Source organism: Rhinatrema bivittatum, chromosome 2, assembly GCF_901001135.1.
Source record: "Rhinatrema bivittatum chromosome 2, aRhiBiv1.1, whole genome shotgun sequence".
NCBI lineage: Eukaryota > Metazoa > Chordata > Amphibia > Gymnophiona > Rhinatrematidae > Rhinatrema > Rhinatrema bivittatum.
In genome coordinates, this window is record NC_042616.1 from 487909234 (window position 1) to 487936651 (window position 27418).

Genomic DNA, 27418 nt, shown 5'->3' on the forward strand with positions numbered 1-27418 from the left:
GTTCCTGGGGTGCAGGGGAATGGAGGGTGTAAGGGGGGGGCCGCCGGCACTACTTATTTGTTGCCACTTTGAGGGGGGGAGAGGAAGTACGGGGTGGGGCCGTCGCCGTGCAGGCAGCTAGTTTTATACTTTTTGGCAGTCTGGGCCGCCTCGAGTGTGACCCTGGGTTGAGCCGGTGGTCAGCTCTGACCCCCAGTCATCCTCCCTGTTTTCCTGCCACTTTTTTGCTGTGGGCCGGCAGCCCTTGAAATCGATGGCGCCGCCTTAAGGTTGGGAACATTATTGCGTTAAAGGGCTGCTAGGTGCGTTCCTTTGGCCGTGAGATAAAAGAACGTGCCATACAGCCGCAACGTTTTTTGGGGGGAGTGGCGACACTCCTCCGCAAAAGTGGGATCCCTCCCACGATGAAACATTGCGGCTTAATGAATCTTAGGGGACAGACTCCAGCCCACCTGCTCAGTGCCACTTGCAGTACAGATTTAAATCATCACGACACATTTTTACTTCTTCCTAAGTCCTACCACTGCCAGTGCCACAAAGATTAACAGCTTTACTTCTTCAAGATAACATCCCTTGTGCATAAAAAAAAAAATTGGGTGTCATGTATGAAATGGTAACAAGTGACAAACTGCCTGTTTTTATTTGCCCAAGTCTATTAAGTCTAAAGATTTGTCTTATGGTCCAAAGTTCTACTGCAAAAGGGACTTAATTGGAACATAAAATTTCAGGAGGGTTAATTAAAAAAAATAAAATAGAAAAAGAGTAGGACATGAAGAGATGAAGTTAAATTAAAAACATGAAAAACAATTTTAATATCTGAAAGTAGTAAGCACTGTATGTTCTATTTATCTTACCAGTATGAATTCGCACATGCTGTATCAATGAGGCTTTCAATCTGGTCTTATAATCACAGTGCTGGCAATGATAGGGTTTCACTCCGGCATGCACTCCCATGTGTCTCTGCAAAGTCAATCTGGAGGAACACTTCCTGTCAGAAAGGAAACACGACTCGTCACAGCTGAGAAACAACAGTTTTATTTGCAGAGGACTCTGGGTAAAAGATCTGAGAGGGTGACAGTGCTGTATTAAACCAAATGAAGAATGTGCTCTTCAAGTTATTTAATCACATCATAACCTGGGCCTTTAACCTTTCAGCAGAACAAAGAAAGATTAATCTATCAAAGAAGGAGAAAGCTAGGTGAAGAGCAAGTGTTCTTCTGACCATATTCACAGAGGATATGGATTTCATCTACCGTCAGATATGTTACTATATTTTTAAATATTTATGTATACCATGTCACTTAAGATACATTATCGTCTCTATGTAGGCACCCCCACTAGCAGAAAATGAATGTAAAGTGGTACTAAATGAATGTACAGACTACTCAAGTTAACATTGCCCTATTAATTTTTAATCACAATGTCAAGAGCTGCTCCCATTTAATTTAGTGACCTCTCCATTTGACTTCCTTCTTCTAATAAAATCAACACAAAACAAAAGGGGCTGCTAAAACGTGCAGGTGTTCAAGTGACCTAGCCTTTGTAGGCTGGATCAGCCTCAAAACATACAGATTTTCGTATAGCCTAGATTCACCTGTAATCCATTCTGCCTCACTGTCACAGTATGGGTGCTCCGTACCAGGAATCAGCTGGTGAAAATGTAAAGGAATGAAGCTTTTCTCAGCTTACACTCATCTGCACCCATAAACACAGACCTGGAAAAAGTTAGAAAACTTGGGCGCCACCCAAAATTTTTAGGAGCCAGGAATTTTTTAAAATATAATTTACTATTTTTTGGGTTCATGCTTGTGTCATCTATTTTTCTGGGTTTCTTTTTGCTCCCTTTAGTGTCTTCCTCCACCAGTCCCTCCTTTTTCAAGTCACTTGTTGGCAGGAAACTGCCCTGGGCCACAACAAATCCTATCAACTCTACTTTTGAGGTAATTCCACACCAAAAACGTAAAAATACTGCATCTTTAAGGAAGAATATTTTTCTGTTTTGAAGTTTTAATTACTACTCTCAGAAAATGATTATATTGTATTATTTTGATAAATATACTAGGCAAAATATTTAACTACTATGCAGATTTTTACATTTTATTTGCACAGAATTCCCCCCAGAGTATGGTTATATCAAATACTTTTATATTAAAGACTAATTCTTGCAGCAGTGTTGGCTAGAACAGTCAAACATCTTTTTTACAATAAAGAAATATGTTCATCTCTTTTACAGACATAGTCACAGGCATAGCCATATAGAAAAACAGCCAACTGGAGGAGGGACAGCAACGAGGGAGTGTCTCATAGTTGCATGATAACTTTTTAAACTCCAAGGTCAACTATTTTTCTACAACTGGAAGGCTCTATTTTAATCAGCTGAGACATGCTTTTGATAAATGTCAAAATGGGACTCTAAATATAAAATTACTTCAAAAAACATCCTAATATTTATTTGGGCAGAGATGATCTCTTTATAAGGCTAATTCATTTTTAAAGCTGCAGGTTTATGGGAGCACTAAGGTTTCTTTCTCAGGGAATGTCTACAATGCTTTCTGACTCCTTGTATGGTAACTTTTAAATAGGTGCACTTGTGAATCAGCGTGAGCCCAGGGACGCAACAATTTTCTAACACACAAGCACATATGTGCATATGTTATAAAATAGCCTGGGCGGTGGGGACTCCAGTGTGGGAGAGGAGGTACCTGACAGCCCCTGCCGAGCTTGTGTTGGAGGAGGAGGTGACTGCCTGCAAGAGACTGAGAAAGGAAACAGCTGGGAGGAAGCTCACGTCATCAGGGCAGGACCGCGGGAGTTTCAAAAGCCCGCGGCTGAGCGGCACGCGGCTTTGACCGTCTTTGGCCGCCTTCACCTGACTTCGACTGCCCTTGATTATTTTGGATATTGATGTTATCGGAGAAGGAATTTATGGGTAGAAAATGGAAGGCAAAGGTGTATACCTCCTCCCCTACTACCAGCAATATCGGCCCCACTGGCGCCCATGACCGTAGAAATGTGCCACAGACGGACTGTGTCCGAGACACGTTGGAAGTGTCTCTAAGTCCGGGCAAGGGTCCAATAGCTCCTCCACAATCTCCAAGTACCTCCCGAGTGGAAGGATCCATTGAGGACAGCTTGTAAGTAGGAGAGAGGGTGAGCCCACTGAGACTATAATAGATGTACCATCTCAAGTAGAAGTATATCATCAAGGAACTGTAGAAGGATCCTCACTGGGGGGCACTGGTAAGATTCTGATGAATGTGAAAGAGTCATCAGATATTACGTTGAGACTTGTGGAAAATGCTTGTCAAATTGGACACTAATGTCTCACAGGTTAATGCTTCCCTTTCTTCTCTTGTAAATGCAAAAAGAAGTTCCAATGAAGACCAGGGAAAAAGAATATTAGAATTAGAAACAAATGTAAAAAGTGTAATAGGAAATATACAGAGTATCCAGAATGCAGAGAACCAGCATATAGTGGATAGTTTATCAATGCATAGAGCTGGAAAATGTAGAAAATATGTTAAGGGTAAAAAAAAATCTACGATTGGTCAATTTTCCAATCACAAGGCTGCTTTCACCATATGAAATGTTTAGAAAACTTCTAATAGAAAATCTTTCATATGAGGAAGATAAGATACCTATCATTTCTAAGATTTTCTATTTCCCAGTACAAAATAGAGCTGTACAAGGAGATGAGTTAGAACATAGTCCAGGGATTTCATATTTTCTTGAGGACTCCCTGGACATTATAAGTAAGAGAACAACTTTATTTGTATCCTTTTCTCTTGAGAGAGAAAAGATGAGGTGTTTGAGAAGTTCTTTAGAAATAAAGACCTTTCCTTCTGCGGACAGAGAATATACAATTCTTTGCCCTGAAAAATAAGGCCCTTGAGATTGGGGCAACTTTTTATTTTGAAGTTTCCTTCAAAATGTCATATCACTTTTCAGGGGAAAAAATTCATTTTCTCTGACCCTATGCATTTGGAGAGGTTTTTAGTTGATAAGATTGAGACATGAAAGTCTGATAATAACAACTGATAAAAAGGCCAAATTAAAGAGAAGCACACTCCTCTCCTTTGAGAAGTTATTGAGTAAGTCTATGTAATATTATAGTCCCCCACAGTTATTATTTTCTTGTACACCATAAAAAAATTTTATTGGAAATTTCCTCAACTATTATTGATGATATGCAACAAGATTGCTTAAGTTGTTACTTTTTTTTTATTATGTATGTTTAAATTTGAAAATCTTTCAATAAAGAAATAAAAAAAAAAATAGCCTGGGCATGCGTACGTGTGCACCCAGTTTTGCATGTGAGCGTGCACAGCCGCATAAAGTCGGATTTGAGCCATGCAAGTGGGGGAATTTTATAACAGGCGTGCGTCCATGCCATGACTGGTTTCACCAGTTCGTCCATCAGTTCTCCCAGTCTACAGCTAGGTCTTCCAAACCCCCTGCATTCCCTCCAATTGCCCCAGACCCCTTAAACCACTCATGGATGTTTTTTGTTTTTTTTTTAAACTTACACTTCCTCCAAAGCAGAAGTAAAGTTACGCGGCACTGGATCTGGGTGCTTGCCCAGGTGCGTAAGTACTTGTGCGCACTTCCCAGGACTCCCATGTCCCGCCCACACCAAACCCCTTTTTCCTCCAGTGTGAGATGTGCATGCATCGGCACATGTGCATGCAACCCCCCACTTTATAAAACCGGGTTGACACGCACATGTCATACATGCGTGCACATATTCCTATTTTGGTGCGCACCCGGATTTTAAAATTCACTTCTTAATGTAAAAGAATACGAAAATTAAAAACACGAACAGCACAACCAATAACTATGCAATCACTCTATCTAGCCAACAGCAAAGAAGGGGAACATAGGACTCATTCCATGAATCCCATATTAAGATTCTGGCCTTGGAGAGCAATGATTAATTAAAAACATGTCAATCTATAATATTAATCTATAATATTCAGTTCCAAAAGAGCACCCGAAAGATGGCCAATCTAAAGTTCTTACTTACAACTTCTGAACCAAGAACTTTTCAACAGACACATACTTAGAAATCATGACCCAGTTTTTTTGGTATGATCGATGACAATAAACCAATTATATTTCCCAATTAATAGGGGTAGATCAGTGGTAACCCTTATTGCCACTCAGTACCATTTATCCTATAGACATAAAATAGGAAAAAAACTTTTATTACATCTGACCTTCAGTGTGTTGCACTTGTTATACAGCCCAATCTAAGAAAAAAGCAATACTGGCATGGATAATAGAAGGACTAGGGGGCACTCCATGAAGTTAGCAAGTATCACATTTAAGACTAATTGGAGAAAATTCTTTTTCACGCAACGCACAATTAAGCTCTGAAATTTGTTGCCAGAGGATGTGGTTAGTGCAGTTAGTGTAGCTGGGTTTAAAAAAGGTTTGGATAAGCTCTTGGAGAAGTCAATTCACTGCTATTAATCAAGTTGACTTAGGGAATGGCCTCTGCTATTACTGGCATCAGTAGCATGGGATCTTCTTAGTGATTGGGTTCTTGCCTGGTTTGGCTTCTGTTGGAAACAGGATGCTGGGCTTGATGGACCCTTGGTCTCACCCAGCATGGCAATTTCTTATGTTTTTATGTGACCTTTTTTAACTGTACAATCTTAGAGTCTGTTCCACTTTGCCATTTAAAAATAATTCTGTGGCACAAAAGAGGCACACTGAGGACTGCCAAACAGCCCAAAGTCGAGTATTGCTGGCATACAGATTATAGGAGAAGATAACATTAACAAACAGTTCACATTGCCTAAATATACAGGACTTTCTAAAACATTTCAAAAGAACCCTGGCCTTTTCAAAAAGTGAATGATTTCCTAGCGTGTAGCCAGATAGACTCAGGACCAATGGGTTATATGCTCCCCTGCTAGCAGATGGAGTCAGGTTTCAAAGCTGACGTCACCCTAGATACACCTCTGCATTGACCTCAGCCCTTTAGTATCTCTTCGTCTCCTAGCAGATATGGACGTGCTTTCCCTATGGGGATCGCTGTACCGTTTGGAAGAAGAAATTCTACTTTTAAATTGGAGAAAGATTGAGCCCCACTCTCCTAAAGGTCCCTCCCCCAGTTGAGAAATCCTGAGGTGATTTTCGAGATCCCTCAAAGGTGTGTCTTGATTTGGTAGCAGGTTCCCGGCATGGACTTTGCTGTTGAAGCAGCTGAAAGGCAGCAGGTACAGGAAGCCAAGCACTGTGGTGACGGCCAAAGCCCTCTCTCCCCACAGCCAAACAGTGTCTCTGTACTCGGCTGGTAAGCACTGAGCCCATGTATGTAAAAGAAAAAAAAAAAAAAGATTTACCAATCCAGAGACAATTGGAGGGATTTCTGGTAGGTTTCCTCCGGTCTCGGTGCTCGGCGCGCCATACCAACGTCATTCCGGCTCCTGTGGGGAGTAAAGGGAATTGGGCCTCCGAGAGAGTTGAGCAGCCCCCAGTGGGCTGCTCAACTCTCACACACAAGATGGCGCCTCATCGGCGCCATCTTGTGTGTGTTTCGGTGTGTGTTGTATGGCCCTACATAGGACATCGGTACATGCAGTGCGAAACTTAAGCTCGTACTTACGCGTACAACTCTGAAAGTGCACGCACTGAGAGCACAATGTCATAAGCACATACAGGAAAAGCTGAGCGCACGGACCGAACATGTGTCTTGCCGCGCCCCGTCTAGACGCTCTAAATTTGTGCGCAAATAATTTTTTAAAGTGCGAGCCAATTGGAATGCATAATTACTACCGTCAATGGCGCCGGCAACCAAGAAACCTAAGCGCCTTGCTCTCTGTGCTGCTTGTCGTATTAAGGCTTTTCAGCCTGACCTGAATTCCAACCTGTATCAGCACTGTGAAGAAGCCCAAAGAGAGTTGGCTTCTTCGGAATTTGCTAAGCCTGGCTCCTCCCATTCAGATGATGTGTTAGCCATAGGGGAGAGCTAAATTCAGCGGTACCTACCCCAGTACTTCCTGGGCTAGGCATAGACCCTGCTGCCTTCTCCTGGATGGAATTTTTTTCCAGTGCCTTCAAGCCTTCATACAGGCGCAGTCTGTTACCTCATTGGCCCCTGTCCAGATGGGACCTCAACAGGTAAGTCCTCCCTCTCCCACTCCTATCAGCAAACCTTGAGGCATGCCTTGCCTCACCAAGAGTATCCCTTGCAGGGATGCGGATGACACGGAGGAGGATCCAGATTCCTTGGAACCATTCTGATTTTCCTAAGGAAAGCCTCTTGCTACTTTCCAGTACTAGAAGCCATCCAGGAGATGACTGACCAGGACTGGGGCACCCCAGAAGCAAATTTTAAAGGCGGGATGAGTGTTAGAAGCTCTATACTCACTGGATCTGGCAGTGGGAGAGCATTTGTGTTTCCCTAAGGTGGATGCGCTGGTCTGTGCTGTCTCAAAGCAAACAACTATCCCCAGTGGAGAGAGGAGCGGCCTTGAAGGATGCGCATAATAGTCGGATGGAGTCCATCCTTAAAACAAGCCTTTGATGTGACAGCAATGACCTTACAGATTGCTTCTTGTTGTGCCCTCGTAGTCCTTTTATCTGACGCAGGCTCTGACATAGTCTGTACATTGGCCAGAGGAATGGCCTCAGTGGTAGCGGTCAGAAGACAGCTATGGCCAAGAAATTGGTCAGCTGACACAACCTCTAAGGCAAACCTCACAAAGATGCAAACTGGAAAAGCTGGACAGTAAATGCGGTGAACCTCCAGGGCCACAGCTACCAGAAGATAAGAGAAAGCAGTTACAGTACCCCTTGCCCATGAGGGGTCGGATCCAGAGGCTCCCAACACTTTCAGCTCTACAGAAACTCGACATTTCAGACGTCTTGGTCCTTCAAGAGATCTCAGTCTTTTTGAAGTCGACAATCCAAGAGAGGGGCAGGTTTGGGTTCAAGTTCGTCCCAAACTCCCCAATGAAGTTTTGCTGACCCACTCTCAAAACGAGGAGATAGAAGGTTGGCTGTCCCTTTTTTTTTTTTTTTTTTTTACCAGCGGTGGGTCGAGATCGCGTCAGACAAATGGATACTGGATGTCATACGAGAAGGATATGCACTGGAGTTTCGCTACTCTCCTTGGGACGTGTCCATGATGTCTCCTTGCCACTCCCAGCACGAGAAGCAGATAGTGTAGTCTACCTTGGTAAGGGCTATAATTCCAGTAGCTGCATCCTAGGAAGATATGGTGCGTTATTCCATCTATCTCATCGTACGCAAGGAGGGTTCCTTTCGCCCCAACCTGGACCTCAAGAGTATCAACCCGAACTTGCGTTTCGTTGGAAGCATGCTGATGCTCCTACTATGAAGCATATTCATTCGCGTCTGGACAGGTTATATCAGATGGGTTACCTAACTGCGCTTAAGCATGATCGAGTTCATAGATTTCGTGAAGTATGGGCACCTTACCAAGCAGGGCTGGCGAAGTAGGCTAGAAGAGCCTCTCTCGACTGTGGTGATTTTCTAAGGGGTTGGGGGGAGGGAGGGGGGGTTAATGAGGGGGAGGGAAGAGGGGGGGGATGGAAAACGCCAAGGTCGGTCTAACCATGGACAAGTAGCCTTTCCTGTATTCTTTTACACGCATCTTGTTGTATTCTGTGTGATTCTATTTGTACTCCTGATAGTTTGTTTTTCTTTCTATTTTGCTGTGGTCCAGGGGGTACTGATTACTATAACTGGGGAGCCAGCTTTGTTAGCACAGAATTCTCATATATGCATGTACTTGTTCAAGAATTCGTGTACCTGTGTAGTTATGTATTCTTGGCTGAATAAAAACAAATTTACAAAGAGTATCAACCGACATCTACGAGTAATTCATTTCCACATGGAAACTCTGTGTTTTATAATAATGGCTGTACAACCGGGTGAGTTCTTAACCTTCCTGGACCTTTCCAAGGCCTATCTTCATATTCCAATCCGGTAAGAATATCAGTGTTTCCTACGCTTTGCGGTACTGGGCTGCCATTATCGGTTCCAGGCGCTGCCTATCAGCCTGTCCACCGCCCCAGAACATTTTCCAAGATTATGGTGGTCGTAGCGGCGGCACTGAGAAAAGAGGGAATCCTGGTGCACCCGTACTTGGACGACTGGATGATCCGGGCAAAGCCCATGGAAGAGAGTCTCTGGTAACCAGCAGGGTGACCTCCCTGCTTCAGGAAGTCAGTTGGGTCATATACATGGTCAAAAGCAGTCTCAAACCCTCCCAGTCTTTGAAAAATCTGGGAGTCCCATTCGGCACCAAGCAGTACAATGTTTTCCTCCTGCTCAAGTGGATAAGGAAGTTGATGTCCAAAGTGTGTTGGTTGATGAACACAATTCGCCAGACGATGTGGAGCTATCTGCAGGTCCTCGGTTTGATGGCATCAACCTGGAGGTAGTACCGTGAGTGAGGACACATATGTGACCACTTCAATGCTCCCTGCTGTCACGTTGGAACCTGCTGTCTCAAGACTTTTCGATTCGTCTCCACCTACCGGTGGAATTAAGTTCTCAACTCCAATGGTGGCTGCAGGAAATTCATCTGGGCAAGTGTGTAACCCTGTTCCTGCCGAACTGGCTGGCCCTTACAATAGATGCAAGCCTCCGGGGCTGGGGAGCTCACCGTCAGGAACCGACAGCCCAGGGGTGTTGGACGAAGGAAGAGGCGCTCTAAGCATAAACTGCCTAGAAGCCAGGGCAGTCAGATTGGCGTGTCTACAGTTCAGCCACATACTCCAGGGTTGGGCGGTCCACGTAATGTCGGACAATGCAATAACGGTACCCTACATCAGCCGCCAGGGGGGAACCAAAGACTGTAAGTGTCACAGGAGATGTAACTCCTTATGGAATGGGCGAAAATACATCTACAGATGATCTCGGCCTCCCATATCGCAGGGAAAGACAACGTCAGAGCAGACTTTCTAAGCAGGGAGAGTCTGAATCCAGGAAAATGGACATTGTCAGCCAAAGCCTTTCAGTTGGTCTGTAGATGAAATCCATATTGCTGGGGCCTCCCGTCCCTCGACCTGTGGGCCGCTTTTCTGATTCTTCAGTCGGAGAAGAGATCAGTGGTCCCTGGGGATGATGCTCTCATTCAGACCTGGCCAGAAGAGGACTTACTATATGCCTTCCCTCCATGGCCCCTGCTGGGCAGGGTCATTTGCAGAATCAAACACCACAGGGGATTAGTCCTACTAGTAGCTCCAGAATGGCCCGGGTGTCCGTGGTATGGGGACGTGCAGAGACTCTTGGTGGAAACCTGTGTCTACCACCGCACAGGGACCTGCTTCAGGAAGGACCGGTCCTCCATGAGTATCCATCTCGATTTTGTCTTATGGCTTGGCCCTTGAGAGGGCCCGCCTGATGAAGAGTGGATATTGGGCGGCAGTAATTATCACTTTGCTCAATGTGTGGAGGTTCTCTATGTCCTTAGCGTATGTGTGGGTCTGGAGAGTATTTGAGGCCTGGTGCGAGGAATGCGGTGTTTCCCCTCAGACTGTCAAATTCCACTGATTCTGGAAATTTTACAGGATGGCACGTAAAGGATTGAACCTTAATTCCCTGAAGGTCCATTTAGTGGCTCTTTCCTGTTTTAGGGGTGAGGTGAATGGAACCCGCCTGTCAGCTCATCCGGACATGGCCTGTTTTCTGAAAGGGGTAAAGCATCCCCGGCCACCCCTACAATGGCTGGTTCCCTTGTGGAATCCTAATCTAGTATTGCAGTTTTTGACAAGGCCCCACCTTTCGGCCATTGTGCAGTCCTTCCTTGCACATTTTAACCCTGAAAACGGTGTTCCTGGTGGCTATATGTTTGGCTCATTGCATCTCTGAACTACAGGCATTGTCGTGTCGGGAACCGTTCCTCTAGATGATGCCAGGAGCGTTACAACTTTGTACCGTTCCATCCTTCTTGCCCAAGGTAAGTCTCAGAGTTTCATTTGAATCAGTCTATTCATTACCATCCCTAGATAAGCACAAGGTCGCAGAAGAATACAGCTCCATCACCATTTAAACATCAGTAGGTTTTTGGTGCGGTATCTGGAAGTTTAAGAACTGGTTCGCAAGGAGGACAGTTTGTTTGTTCTTCACGGTGGAAGGAGGCAGGGCAGACCAGCTTTGCGAGCTACCATAGCTCGCTGGATCAAGAAGGTGGTCACGGGAGCCTATGTAGAGGCAGTAAAGCCACTACCCTTTTAGGTTAAAGCTCATTCCACTAAGGCTCAGACTCCTGGGCGGAGGCTGGACTGCTGTCTCCTGTCGACATCTGCCGAGCGGCGATGTGGTCCTCCTTACACACTTTCTTCCGGTTCTATCGCCTGGATGTTCAGGCCCGAGAGGACGCAGCCTTCGCAAGGGCAGTGTTAACCAGACCACGGGCAGCCTCTCACCCCGATTGGGAGTAGCTTTTGTACATTCCATTGGACTTGAGTCCATCTGGCTACATCCTAGAAAATGGAGAAATTACTTACCTGAGAATTTCGTTTTCCTTAGTGTAGACAGATGGACTCAGCATTCCGCCCACAGCTGCCCAAGAGTGGTGCCAAGGAATTGCCCGTAAAATGAATATCGATTCCAGAGGATTACGGTAAGCCATTGCCCAATCCCTAGATCAGAGCATCTATAATCTTGTTTGGGGTTTATGTTTTGTTTGAATATAGTTACATTTATCCGTTTTTAGTCAAGTTGGTTTTAATCAAGTTCTAATCAAGTTTTTCAGTAGTATGTCCACAATGGCTTTTGATGAGAATACTAAAAGGCTGAGGTCACTGCACGGGTGTATCTAGGGTGATGTCAGCTTTGAAACCTGGCTCCATCTCCATCTGCTAAGCAGGGGAGCCTCTAACCCATTGGTCCTGAGTCCATCTGGCTACACGTTAGGAAAACAAAATTATCAGGTAAGTAATTTCTCCATTCGTCTCTCGCATATTACTTATGTCTTATCACTTTCCTTAAGATATACTTCAATATAAGTAGAAAGACAGACAAAAATACAAAACAAAACATGGCTACATTCAGGCAAAATATCTAAAAATGATATACTTAATAGAAACTGAGTCACTAGTCTGGTCTCTTCGAGTGCCAAAGTTAGAATTCCAGGGAACAGAGAAGCAAAGAATTTAATTACATAGCACTACATCGAACAGAAGCTTTTTAAAATGTTAATAATCTCACAAATTTTGACTATGATCTGCCTGACCTGATCTGCATGATCAGGAAGACCTAGCAGGGAGACTTTGCTTCTTGATTGGGTGCTGCAGGGAGTAGGAAAAAGTAAATCTACTGCTGGAGTCGCATGGTTACTATTTTTAGAATTGTGCCCGCCTCACGTGTCAGAGATGAAATATGCAGCAGAATTCACAGATGCATGGGAATCTGAAAGAAGTTGAGGTGTCAATGCCTCTGCTGTGGCCCCTGTAAATGAGCTGAGACCACTGGCCACTGAGCTGGGATCTGAACTGGTGGCCTTGAAGTGAAAAAGTTCTATTATATTGCTTTGACCATTCCTCTCTGTATTGTTTTGACCATTCCCCTGAGCCATCCAGCTCACATTTTTAGAATGTGTGTCTTTTCAGCTCCTGCAGGTACATGTCACTATATAAAATGAGAATGAAGAAAAAGTCAGGTACTCTATATCTGCCCAGAATAACCAAGGTTGAATTAGGCAGAATATAAAAGAGTTTTACATAAATAAATAAATATCATATCATATGTGTTTTTCTATGCAGTCCCAGTGATGTACCTAAAGTATTTGCCACCCAAGATGAATACTTCCTTTGGTACCCCCTTAAGGTTCAATTCTCCACCCCCCCCCCCCCCCCGACCCGAGTGATCTCTGGTTCCCCTCTCGCACACACTCTCACACACCCCTGCACACAGCCTCCCTCCATTTGTCTCTCCCTGACACAGACACTCCTTCACACAGGCTCCCTCTCTCATACACAAACACGCACCCTCACTACTATGTACACACACTCACACGCTCCCAGTTTCTTACACACTCCCATACAATATATGCAAACTCCCAATCTCTTACTCACATACATACACACACTCATACACCCCTTCTTCTCTCAATCACATAGGCTTCATGTGTGGCTATTCTGACCCTCTCTCTCTTCAGCTGCCTGTGGCTATCCAGCCACTCTCTTCACTGTCTTCCATTGCTCTCGGCCCGGCAGCCTCCCTTTTCTTCTGCTGCGAGTGGGATGGGCTCTGCTTGCAGCTGCCAAGCTTTGTCTCAATAGTACCCCCTCCAGCTGGCACCCCTCTGCTGGCTGTCACCTGGAGTGGACCACAACCCTGCACTCTCCCTTAGTACATCACTGCGCAATTCTCAAGGACCACATGTTCAATCTGGTTTTTCAAGCTATCCACAATGAACATGTATGAGATACAATGGATGGGATGGGATGTGTATTCTTCGAGCAAAGATAAGTTTTTAAATGCAACCAAAAAATGTTCTGAAAAAAAGCACTAAATTTTGCCAGATGATTATTTATAAGACAATAAAGGTCTTAGCATTGGTAGTGTCTATTATGATGGCATAAAAAAGTGTGCAGTGGTATGTGGGAAAGTATTTTCTTAAAGTATATTTTTGAGTTTCCCTTTATTGTCACGCTGTTTTCTAGTGAGATACAATGGAAACATCATATGCAAATATATCTTATGCATATTCACTGTGGATAGCCTGAAAACCAGACTAGCCAAGTGATCCTGGAAGACTGGGTTGAAAACACAGCTCTATATAACCAATTAAAAAAAAAAGTTTAAATTACTTAGCATGGAATAGCCAATGTTTGGGTTTGAAGGACCTTTCATCAGAGTATGTTGTACTTCATAACACAAGAACAGAGCAGTGCCCCAATTTAGTTCTGGTAAGGTCTCTTTTGAGGCCCATTTTCAAAAGCTTTACATGGGTACACGTGTTCATCCCTGCATAAATTCCTTTAGAAATTTGTCCTCCCTCCGCCCCCATGTATATGTGGCTAAAAGCTCCTGCATTCCCCAAGGTACCCTGAATTTTAAAATGGAAATGCTGCGACAAGCTTCCCTTATAAAATGAGCTTGCAGGCCCATGGGTACAAAGTATCTGCAGACCTGTAGCCTCCACCAAGACCCTGAACATTGCCCCTTCTATATCTTAGACACTGGATGTGAAAGATGGACTGCAAGTTGCTGATGATTTTTCCATTCAACTGAAACACTGGCTGGTCTATGATCTGCAATGCTAAAAAAAAAGTAAAATGGGGTTAGCTTTTTTTTTTGCAGGTTGTGGTACTTTTTAGTGGGCCAACAACGATTATCCAAAGATGACAAAGCACATAAATTTTTTATATCATATAGGTCCCGTCCACAGATGTGACAGTAAGGCTGAAGGAAGTGCTTATATTGGTCACAAGCATCTATAAAGCAAATGGCTCACATGCTTTTTTTTTTTTTTTCTTTCAAATGTCTTGGTATTTTTCTTCTAGCATCAACTTTGTTGAAATTCTGATTTAAATCAAGCTGGCTTTTTCCAGAGACCACTATTTAGAAGCTTTACATACGTAAGCATAAGAGCAGTAGGCTTACACTGAAACCCTTGTCACAGAAATTGGTTGAAGGAGAAGCACACAATGCATGAGCGTAAGGGTACAAACAAATGGGCCTTTGGAAATGCATGGGTGAATAACAAAGAAAAAAAAAAAACAAAGACAAAAAAATGTTATTGAACTGTCCAGCTCGTATGCTATTTAATACTTTTAGAAGCAGCAAGCATCAAGCATGCACTGGCCGGCAAACATAAGCCTGCTATTTACATAATAAGGGATGCTAAAGTGCTTAGAGAGGCAAGCTGTAAAAATCCTTAATGGATGACGACGGCATGCCTCTTGAACCAAAGACAGACTTCAGAACAATCAAAAGCTCAAGAATAAAGAGAAGAATTTTCACGACTGTATTTAAGTACTGGGCTGTTGTACAAGAGGCATTTACAACAGGAGGGTGGAGGCTGAGAGAGAGGAGAAGTGTCATTTAGAAGGAAAGACTGTTGACTTCTATTTTTTAAATTCCCCATGTAAACTTTTTAACTTTCAGATTGTTTGAGCCAACTGGAAAAATAAAGAAGATCATAATTCTAGAGTTTTAATAAATGCTAAAAAACAGGAAATCAAAAAAAAGGAGGCAAAAGCAAGTTATGGACTTCAGAAACAGCTCAAAGATGCAGACATCTAATTTCCATAATGGATTCTAGAATCGGACAGCCATATAAGTACAATAATCCATAGCTAATAAGATTAGAGCTGTCATTCAGTGATGGAAAAAATTTACGGCCCCCACGCTTCTTCTTAATGGAAACATAGTGGCATAGAGTTTGCAATACCCCAATACACAGCAGTTCACAGGAGACCCAATGCAGATTCCCAATCAAGATAAACATTTCTCATGGTACATACAAATCAAGGAGCACTCTTTCGGTTTGCTTGCAAATTTGCTTTCCAGTGCAGAAAAGGTTTACTCTGGATGTACACAGGAGTCTAAGTGGACTTATGGGGGAGTAATTTTCAAAAAGATTTCTACACATAAAACAGTGTTTTATGTGCTAGAATGGCTTTTCATAAAACCACTCGCCCGATATATGCGAATTTTAAAAGCCTGGCACGCACATTAATTAGGGAATGCGCGAATAAATCAGGTTTACACATACCGAGCGAATTTTAAAAACCAGCGAGATTTGTGCATATCTCCCGCAGTGCGCACATCTAGAAAGTTTTCAAAAAGGGGTGGTGCGTGAGTGCGGTCTGGGCGAGGCATAGGAGTTTTCGGGGCGTAAACGCTGGTGTGCGCCAAGTCCAACAGCCCTGTAACTTCACTTCTGCCATGGATGCCATGTAAGTTAAAATGTAAAGAAAACTAGGCAGATCTGTGGTGTTTTAAGGGTCTGGAATAACTGGGGGAATGAAGGCTATCAAACCAGGATGGGGTTGGAGGACCTCTCTCTTTACTGGGTGAACTGGGGACGAACTGGTAAAACTGGGAATGGTGTCGGCTCATGCTTCTTTTAAAATTCCCTGATTTACATGGTAAAACAGGGATATGCACACCCATTCATGCACCCAGTCAAAATTTGGCACACATGTGCATGTGCCCAGGTTATTTTATAACATGCACGCATATACACATGCAAGTTATAAAATAAATCCCTGGGCTTGGGCTGACACGTGTGCACCCGCGTGTCGCTTTAAAAGTTACCAATCCTGTGCTAATGTAATATTTGTGTGTAAATTTACCTGGATGGAGCAGGGGCGCTCCTGGGAACGGAGAAGAGGAGGGGCTTGCATTTGCATGCCTATTTTATAAAACTTGACAGTTTTCAGGAAACATTTGTGCACACAAAATAGCAGATGCAATTTGTGCAGGTAAATCTGGTGGGATAAAATCTGCTTTGAAAACTGATGTAGGTTATTAGACCTGTTTTTGCTGACTTTCCTATGCGGGTGTTTAGAAATTACTGTCATGATGCCTTCTGATGTTTACCTTGTAAAATGGCTCCCAACATTGCCACTTCTATCCTTCAGAGGGTCTGACGTCTCAAATACTATCACAGATTCACTATAACAAGAATACTCTTTGGACAGCACTTGTACTGAAGAACACATCTGGGTACTTAAATGCATACACTGACTGGATTCTAAAATTCATGGACATAATTAAGGCACATGCCAAACTACAAGAATCTCAGACTTCCCAATGCAATTAAGTTTTAACTTGTAATTTTTTCACTCTTTCTATGTGATGTATCATTCTCTTTACTGTCTTTGAGCTTGTCATTCACTGCTTTTCTTATTTTAATATGAGAGGTAGGGAGTGAGCAGGGGAACTGGCAGTCTCCTCCTGCTCTGTTGTGCTACCAGTTCAATTGTCTTCGGCCTGCATTTGACCACGTAAAACCTTTTAATGTTTAATCCTTTTAATATTATTTGCTGATGCAAGCCAGGGACCCATACAAGTTGGCTCAGGTTCTCCTTTCCCAGCACTGTGGCAGGCTAAGCTGCTATTGGCCAATCCAGAGAGCATGTGGGCACGTCAAGGACACGGCGGAGATTGTTCGGGCACGTCAAGGGATGGGCTATTTCTCTCCCAAACACAGATGCAGGCTGTATTTATCCTATAAAATGGTTAATAATTTAAGTTTTAGCAGTTTAAATGGTTAATTTTTTTAATGATATTTACATTCTTATTGTCTACATAATATAAACAAGTTCACTTAGCTGTAAACAGAATTCTCCATAGACAACAGAATGAATTAGCCATAATGTATGGTCATGTCAACTGATGGCACCAACACAGACCCAGCTCTCAGAGCTCAGTAAAATCTTTACTGAGCATGTGCCGGAGATCCTGTGTACACACACTGCCTCATGAGCCCCTCCATCTCTTTCACAGCTTAAGATTTAGTGAAATAGTTAACTCTTCAGGGAGCTGGGTGGGTATTAAGAACGGCTAATTCATCCTGCTGTCTACAGAGGACCCTGTTTACAGGTAAGCAAACTTGCTTTCTAAGTCAACAAGCAGGCATGAATTAGCCAAAACACATGGAAAGTCTTAAGTTGAGGGTTGCTTAGCGGAGCAAACACTTAAAGATAGCCTGACCCCACAAGTGGAGAGTGGATTACTGGGTGAACAGGCTGCAGAGAACTGCTTGTCTAATGTTAATGTTACTGTCCCCTCAGAACATGTTGCCTAGATTGTAGTAGGATGTAAAGACAATATTATCTATATATATGACACTTATTTATTTTGTATTTAGCTCACATCTTTTCATTGGCAGCTCAAGGCGAATTACATTCAGGTACAGTAAGTGGCAGCTTCTCTTGAGCCTTGACAGAGTATGTAATCCATAAGCCAGCCATCCAGCAAGTAACAGTACGCTATACATTCTGCTAGCCAACTCGATAGAGTTCATTTGGCAGTTGCCCTTCCCAATATATTGAGATCAAAGGACACAAACAATTGAGAAGCTTGATGGTGAGACTGAGTGCTTATTTAGGTAATACACCAAGGTTCTCTTTCAATCTAAGGAGTGAACAGCCTATTTTCACTTGTGCACATGTGGTTTTGGAAAAAATGTAGGCAGCACAATAGCTTGAGTAATGTGAAACACAGATATTTTCAGAAGGATCTTGAGGTGAATTCATAAAACCATCCTATTATGAAAAAACTGAAGGTATGATGAATATGAAACCAGAGCCTATAGTATATTTACTCTTCATGCTAAGTGATGGCCACAAGAAATAACACTTTCCAGATGAGAAATTTCAAGTTTATCAACTTGAAAAGAGGATCCATGAGTTGATCTAGGACTATGCTGAGGACCCAAGGCACAGGAGGTTTACTGACTGGAGATTTAGAACAGCACAGTCCTTTCATGAACTTTGATACCAAAAGGTGGAGAAAGATCTGAGCCCCTTACACCTGCTGGTGATATGTCACAATGACACTAAGATGATATATGATTGAAGGATTGTTAAGGCCTAAAGACGAGAGACAGAATTAACACTGAAGCAAGTCCCTTGGGCCTACATCAAGTCAAGAACCTCTTCCATTTGAAACTGTAGGAACTTCTGGTTGAAGGTTTCCTGGCAGAAATCCCTCTTTGGGAAGGAATAGAGGAGACTACTGCACACTCAATATACATTCCATGAAGGCCTCTAATCACAGGTTTGGATGGCACAGCCTGCCTTTGTCCTGTGTGATAGTCAGAGACGTTCCCAATGGAACCAGAGTCTGAATTGACAGACAAGATATGGATACCACATTTGCCATGGCCAGACTGGTGCTATGAAGATTACTCCAGCCTTGCCCTGAAAGGACCTTCTGGATAGCCCATGTGATTAGAGGAATCTGTGTAAGCACAGGAAAAATTGATGCTCCAGTCTTGCACAAAGGCATCAGGAGCTGATCTGTGGCTGCTTGGATACATGGAGCAGAACTTCTCACCCTTTCTTAGTCTTCAGGTGCAAACAAGTCAATCACCACACTTTCCTCAATGACTGAACAAGTTATATGCAATTTCTTGATCCAAGAACTATGTGCATGGTTGTAACACTCTGCTGAATTGTTTCACTAAAATATTCTGGATACCCAGAAGATGTCCTGCCCATGACCAGATTTAGAGGGCCTCCCGGCAGAGGCCTGCTTATTTATGTAGGACACTGCCATTTGGCTGTCCTTCTGGATCAAGATTTTCTTTCCAAAAGAAGGTGAGAGAAACCCCTAGAGCATAGTGGATGGCTCGCAGCTTCAGGTAGTTGATTTGTAGATGACTCAACTGAGGACCACAATCTTCGGATTCATACTGCACCGGCATGCACTCCCTCATCTTCTCAGTGGAAGCATCAGTAGACAGAGTCACTTGACAAGGTAAAACACGCAGCGAGAAACTCACCTTTAGAACTTTTGGATTCCTTGATCAAATGAGATGCTCTCATCCCCGGGGTCACAGAGATTTGGTGGGATAATAGCTGATAGAGTTGACTGTATTGGCTTTGGAGGCCATATTAAAGGCTCTGTATTTGCAGTCAAGTCAGATGAATCACATGCACAGCAACAGCCATGTATCCAAGAAGGACTAGGACAAATTGTCTGATGCTAAGTACTGTTGAAGAGACTTTACTAGGCCCATCGTCACGGCCCTCCTCACTGCCATTAAATTCACTAAATAGAGCAATTATCCTCCTTTCACACTGGCAGCACAGCCTATGTCCATCGCCTCTTTTATGCAAAAGTCTCCAACGGTGATGCCGGCGAAAATCGCAAAAAGAGACAAAGAAAAACCCCAGGGGATGGAAAGTAAGATGGCACCGCCTGTGAAAGAGGCCTCAAGCAATGACAGCCCTGTTAAGACCCCCCTGCTGCATCCGACTACAGCAGAAATAACAGAAGCAGTTACTAAGGCTTTAGAGGGTAAGCTACTGGTATTTCAGAGCAAATAACTTCATTACAAGCTGCTATAGCAGATTATGCGCCGAGACTAGATCAGCTGCCGTTGAAGATGAAGTCACGGCACTTACTGCCCAAGTAAGCACACTGGAAAAAACTCTTCAGGCACAGGCCGATAAACTCGACGACCTCGAAAATAGAGCACGGAGCTCCAACATCAGAATTCTAGGCATCCCTGAAACAGTGGACGATTCTTCACTGCGTCATGAACTCTTAACGTGGCTGCCGTCTGCGCTGGGTCTCCCAGACTTAAAAGGTTCACTAGAAATCGACCGGGCGCACAGATTGGGGGCTCGAGCGGAGGGGCAAAATAGACCGTGGATCGTCATCATAAAAATCCTGAATAACTACCATAAACAGGTAATCATGCAGGCTGCTCGCAAACAGCAAAATTTGCAGATACAGGGCTCCCCAGTTCGATTGGCATCAGATTATTCAGCCAAAGTTGCTGCGCTGAGAAGAACCTTTGTTCCACTTTGCAGTCAACTTATTGCGCAGCACATACGTTTTGCTCTGCAATTTCCAGCTATGTTGCGGGTAAATTATGACGGACGCTGGACCACTTATGAAACACTGGAGGCGGCTACTCTCTTTTTCAATACCATCAAAAAATGACTTTTGATATGTTTTTGCTTTATAAGTTTTATGTAATTAACGAATGTTAGGCGGTGGGTGAGGGTTGTGTGGCTCAAACACATCTGAATGATCTCTGTACTGGACTACGATAGTCCATGGGGTAGCATAAAGGAATTGGGGAAGGGGGAGGTTGGGCTGGTAGTTAATGGGGGATACCTGCATCTCTGGTTTTTTCTTATTCAGTATGCTTGTCTTATCTATGTTTTTTGCAATAATATTGATCGATGTGTGAATAGTTGCTTGAAGATCAGCTGGAGGGGAAGGCTAGGCTGGGAGCCTGACCCTCATGGTTCCCCTTAATTGGTTGTGGCACTTGGGAAAGGACTCTTTTTACTATGGGGAGTAAACACCGGCTTCTATCTTGGAATACTGACGGACTGGGATCATCCATAAAGTGAAAGAAAGTGTTTCAACAGTTAAAATGTCTTAAGGCTGGTATTGTATGCTTGCAAGAAACGCATTTATCTGCCCTTGAAAGCGCAAAATTGTGCAGAGAGTGGGTAGCGGAATGCCATTTTTCTCCTGCAATGGGGAAGAAGAGAGGAGCTGCTATCCTCATTAATAAGAATATACCATTAACAGTCACAAAAGAAATCAAAGACCCGGAGGGCCGTTATATCATTATCCTGGGAACTCTGGCTGGACGTCAGATCACACTATGTAACATTTATGCTCCCAATACCCATGATCCTACCTTTTACTCCCACATAATTAACCTTTTATTGGCCAGTGAAGAAGGGGAACTTTTGGTAGCTGGTGATTTAAATTGTGTCCATGATGCTAAAGTAGATAAATATCAGCTCCCTCCAGGTTATAAAATACGCACAAATAATGGAGTACGGATTCTTAACAAAAGTTTACGGCTGCTTGATCTCTGGAGAGTATTACACCCTGAGGTGAGAGAGTACACTCATGTTTCCAGGGACCACGGTACCATGTCGAGAATAGATTATATCTTATTTCACGAAAGCGTGTTTAGTAAAGTGGATGCAGCGGATATTGGAACTATTGCCATAGCGGACCACGCACCAGTGTGGGCAGATATATGTTTTTTTCTGATAGAACTACAACAACAAAAATGGAGATTCCCCAGCCATTTAAACGATGACCCTAAATTTCATTTTTTTCTACAGCAAAAATGGGATGAATTTGCATTAAATAATGGCCAACGAAGGATCACGTGATGCTGTGTGAGGGTTAGGACGTGTGCCTGACTTCTCCGGGGACCGCCCTCCAAATAACTCCGCCGAAAACGCGATCCGCTGCTTCAAATCGTCTCCGTTTTGCTCCCACTGGCTGGCTCAGTTCTCTGGGTATTCACTGGGCTCCTGGAAAGCGGATTTTCTTGCGTGATGGCGGCAAAATCAAGTAAAAACGATAAAGAAAAAATGAAGGAACCTGACGCCAAGATGGCCGACGTGGCAGACACACAGCAGGCTTCAGACCCCACGGATCCCGCTGGCGCCGACATAGCAGCCACGGTTATCGCTGCATTAGAGGGAAGATTTTCACTGCTTTCCTCACAGATGGTTGGGAAAAGCACGCAACTCACTGACATTCACACCCAGATGCAGGCTGCAGAGCACAGAATATCTGAGGCTGAGGATAAGCTAGCAGCGCAGGATGGAGCTGTGCAAGGCCTCAGAACAGCGCACGAGGCACTACAAAGTAAGTTGGAGGACCTGGAAAAGAGGTAAGAACATAAGAAAATGCCATACTGGGTCAGACCAAGGGTCCATCAAGCCCAGCATCCTGTTTCCAACAGTGGCCAATCCAGGCCATAAGAACCTGGCAAGTACCCAAAAACTAAGTCTATTCCATGTAACCATTGCTAATGGCAGTGGCTATTCTCTAAGTGAACTTAATAGCAGGTAATGGACTTCTCCTCCAAGAACTTATCCAATCCTTTTTTAAACACAGCTATATTAACTGCACTAACCACATCCTCTGGCAACAAATTCCAGAGTTTAATTGTGCGCTGAGTAAAAAAGAACTTTCTCCGATTCGTTTTAAATGTGCCCCATGCTAACTTCATGGAGTGCCCCCTAGTCTTTCTACTATCCGAAAGAGTAAATAACCGATTCACATCTACCCGTTCTAGACCTCTCATGATTTTAAACACCTCTATCATATCCCCCCCTCAGTTGTCTCTTCTCCAAGCTGAAAAGTCCTAACCTCTTTAGTCTTTCCTCATAGGGAAGTTGTTCCATTCCCCTTATCATTTTGGTAGCCCTTCTCTGTACCTTCTCCATCGCAATTATATCTTTTTTGAGATGCGGCAACCAGAATTGTACACAGTATTCAAGGTGCGGTCTCACCATGGAGCGATACAGAGGCATTATGACATTTTCCGTTTTATTCACCATTCCCTTTCTAATAATTCCCAACATTCTGTTTGCTTTTTTGACCGCTACAACACACTGAGCCAATGATGTCAATGTATTATCCACTATGACGCCTAGATCTCTTTCCTGGGTGGTAACTCCTAAGATGGAACCTAACATTGTGTAACTACAAGCATGGGTTATTTTTCCCTATAAGCATCACTTTGCACTTGTCCGCGTTAAAATTCATCTGCCATTTGGATGCCCAATCTTCCAGTCTCACAATGTCTTCCTGCAATTTATCACAATCTGCTTCAGATTTAACTACTCTGCATAATTTTGTCTCATCCACAAATTTAACTACCTCACTCGTCGTGCCCCTTTCCAGATCATTTATAAATATATTAAAAAGCACCGGCCCTAGTATAGATCCCTGAGCACTCCACTGTTTACCTTTTTCCACTGTGAAAATCACAGTGGGGCTTGGGCCAGAAACAGAGAATGAAAATAAAAATCCAGTAACCAGGTAAGAGGTAGCTGGGGGTCCGAATCAGCTGCTACAGGTCCATCATTTGCAGCCTTCAATTTCTCTGCCACTCCAATGTTGCCCACTCATGTAAGTCAAGAACTGGAGAGACTTTCTTTGGCTAGGAGAGAGCAGAGTTGTGCTCAGTGCTGCTTTAGGCTTTCCTCAAAACAGATTAGTTGGCACTTCTTTACGGACTATGACCATGATTCCCTTGAACTCTCAGCTCCTGCTGTCCTGGGAAGCAGAAATCCAAATCAGGTCCTTCTGTGGTTATAAACATCATCATTATTATGATGGTTAATACCACATGAAAGTACTTTATGCCAAAACATCTAATGATAAATGACTACTACAAGAAACAAAACCCAAGGCCTACATTTTTCATTTGTCCAGATCTTTTTAACTAAATCACAAGAAAAAGAACAGAATACCTTCTAACAAGAGCTGGGTATCACTAATACAAAAGTTTTGGCTTCAACTTTTCCCTTAACACAAGGCTGACATGAAGCCTGCAAGAATAGCTTAAAAGTATCAGTGGGAAACCAAAAGTCAATAATGCAGTGCATTTGCCTCATTTTACCAAAGTGAGGCAAATAAAAGAATGAAAGCTATCCATTTGATATAAAATCTCTCCGGACACTGAATAATGTTAATTATTAAAACTTCCTCATCCTTATTCCTTCCCCCTTCTCCTGAATGAGCTTGACAACTGACAGGCAAGGCTACTGCAAAGGACAGGCAATACAGCTGCTTCAACAGGGCAACAGGCCGAGGGGAGGAGTAGGTGGGGATGCCAAACTGCTGCCAGCATTTGACCTGTTGACCACTGCTACCCCAACACCTGACCAGTGGCATGTATGTCCCACACAGCCACTCCTAGTAGTGGGGTGGCTGCATCATCGGGGCGACTCCCTTTCCCCATGTCAGAAAAGATTCCTTACTGCCACCCTTAGCCAACCGGCTTTAATTTCCACCTCTGGATTCTGTTCCATAAGCCATACCCTGGAGCGGCAAAAGCCCCCATCATTACTCAAGATCAATATTTTACTGAGTTTCAGAAGAAGCTGCTAGAATGGGTAGTTGCAGATGATGATAGCTACGAGGTTGGTCCTTCTGGTGCAAACCTCACTGCACCAGGATCTGGTACAGAGACAGCAACTATTATTAGTTTAAGACAAACTGTCTGAATTCATTTAGAAACACCAATAAAATGCATCAGAGAATAGGTTAAAAATCTAATTCACTGGCTGAAAATAAAAATCTTATCATGCTTTCTTTTTCAAACAAACATTACTAGGATTCTACTTATTACTGGTAGTCACTGGCATGAAAAAAAGGAGAGGTAAAAAGAGGGCCTAATCAGACAATTTTTCTACTGGTACCCAATTACATTATAACTGTGCTTTTCTCATAATATGTGACTGCTTTTGAAAAAGGGATTCCTCAAGGAGTCTTCTCATAAGAACACAGGAAATGCCATACTGAGCAGACCAAAGTTCCATCAAGGCCAACATCCTGTCTCTGACAGTGACCAATCCAGATAACAAATACCTGGCAGATTCCAAAAATCCCTTGTTGCAAAATCTAGCTTTTCTACCAGGTAGAAGGCAGTGCTGTTTTAAATATGCATGTGTGAGTGTGTAGGAATGAGCTTATATACTCACAAACTATAAATCAGACACCTAGACACACAAAACATAAATTACTGAAAAGCCATGCAAGCATATGAAATATTACTAGAAGGACCTAGCACATCACATAGCAGTTTAGATTATAATAGGGATTATCATCTTTCTTCCCCTATGTCTCTTCCACATGGGATACCTTTTCTGTGATATATTTTTGAAGAGTCTATGAAACAGTGCATGCAAAAACTGGTAAGGGATACTGGCCCTATGCTGCCCTCTCTTGGAAAGATGTGTAGGAATTTAACTTTTAGACCATGCTTTTCATTACATTACTGAACATTTTTTAATCAACACTTGTTTGCTAATTCCAAGATATTTTAAAAGTAAATGGAAGATACATCTGCCAAAAGGAAAACTGTCCACATTAAATACTTTCCAAAAGAGGCACCCAATGAAGAGAGTTGTAATTTATATCCTTAGAAACCAGTGCCATGGCCACAAATTCAGGTTGTTTTCTCCTTCCAATTACAGGGTATTATATTGGTCCATCAGCATAAAATATTCATGGAAACCCAGTCCTCGAAAATATTACACATTATTTGTTAGAGCAGTCGCATTCTGCTTTTACATTTTTCTATATAAAACAAAAAAGTATGTTGGTAATCAGTCTGTTTGTTATACAGGGGGACAAATGTGTGTACAGACAGCAGAATACTCGCACAAGCTTCTTACAGACATTGCTTCTCAGAATTATAGGAGCATAACAGGACTTCTTGAAGCTCATACAGAATATGATCTTTGGGTGATCAGATCTGTTGGTCCAAGAGAGTCCTAGAGTGCATAGGGGGAATGAGTAGGGATGAGATAGGAGAACACTTCATGATACAGAGATTTGTACTTGATTACGTCAAAAAAGGAGCTCCAGTTTTTTATTGCTCTCTCCCAGTCACAAGTAGTGGGTTTCCTGGAATCTCTTGCTTAATAACTATGGACTTTTCCTGCAAGAACTTGCTCAAACCCTTTTTAAAATCACGCTGTGTTATAGTTGCTGTGACCATATTCTCTGGAAACAAATTCTACAGCTTGTTTGTGCATTAAGTGAAAAAAAAATGCATTCTTCGATTTGTTTTAAATCTGCTACCTCTTCATTTCAAGGAATGTCTCTTAGTCCTAATATTATTTCAAAGGATGAATAACCATTCCCTACCTACCTGCTCTACTGCATTCATAATTTTATAAACTATCATATCCCCTTCTCCATCGTCTCTTCTCCAAGATGAAAAGCCCTACCTTGTTCTGCCCTTTTTCATAAGGGAGCCATTTCATCCCCTTTATCCTTATCTCCACCTTTTCTAGTTTTGCTATATTTTTTTTGAGATGGGGTGACCAGAATTACACATGGGTACTCAAGGTGCAGTTGCAACATAGACCTATCAGAGACATTAAAATGCTTTGTTTCGTTTTCCATTCCTTTCCAAATAATTCCTAGCATTCTGTTTGTTTTTTGACTGCTGCCATACACGGAGCTAAGGACTTCAATGTACTGTCCACAATGACTCCAAAATCCTTTTCCTGGATGGTTAATTCCAATGCAAAACTCAGCATTATACATCTAAAATTAGGGTTATTTTTCCCTATGTACATCTCTTTGCACTTGTCTACATTAAACTTTGAGTCTAGTGCATTTGAAAAGGTTATTATTATTATTATTAGTTTTTGCCTCCTTAACAAATCTCTCCTCAAATTATCTCTTGGCCTGCTTTATTAATGTTTGATATCTAATTTGGCAATGCTTATGTGCCTTCCTGTTGTCTTCATTAAGTCCTGCTTTCCATTTTTTAAAACATGCTTTTTTGTCTTTGATAGCCTCTTTCACAGCATCATTTATCATGTTGGCAGATGCTTGCTCTTGTATAGACCATTCTTAATCTGTGAAATACATTTCATCTGGGCTTCCAAAATGCTGTTTTTAAACAGTCTCCATGATTCATGCAGACTTTTGACCCTTGTAACTGTTCTATTTAGCTAAATTCTAGTTAGTTTCCTCATCTTATCTTTCACTTTTGAATTTAAATGTTATTGCATTAAACATTCAAGATAGCTTTTCCCTATAGGAAACTGGGCAACAATGGAGGTCATGTCGCCAAAGGAATATAGAATAAAGTTCAGAGAAGAGCTATAAAAATTGTGCAGGGTCAGCAATATAAGCCCTAGGAAATTAAAGTTAAGGACCTAAATATGTACTGTACACCTTAGTCGAGAGAACAGATATCATAGAAATATTCAGATACCTTAAAAGT

At 42.8% G+C, this 27418-nt stretch overlaps 1 protein-coding gene across 5 annotated transcripts in view; it reads right to left on the bottom strand.

The window, feature by feature from the left end:
- The window catches only part of LOC115085038 (gastrula zinc finger protein XlCGF26.1-like), a 122833-nt gene that overhangs the window by 56999 nt on the left and 38416 nt on the right, over window positions 1-27418 (bottom strand). For all 5 annotated transcript variants that reach the window (XM_029590559.1, XM_029590558.1, XM_029590556.1 and 2 more), the window contains one exon: window positions 855-988. In XM_029590559.1, coding sequence (XP_029446419.1) covers window positions 855-988 — 134 coding nt within the window. The remainder of the gene's footprint in view (window positions 1-854; window positions 989-27418) is intronic.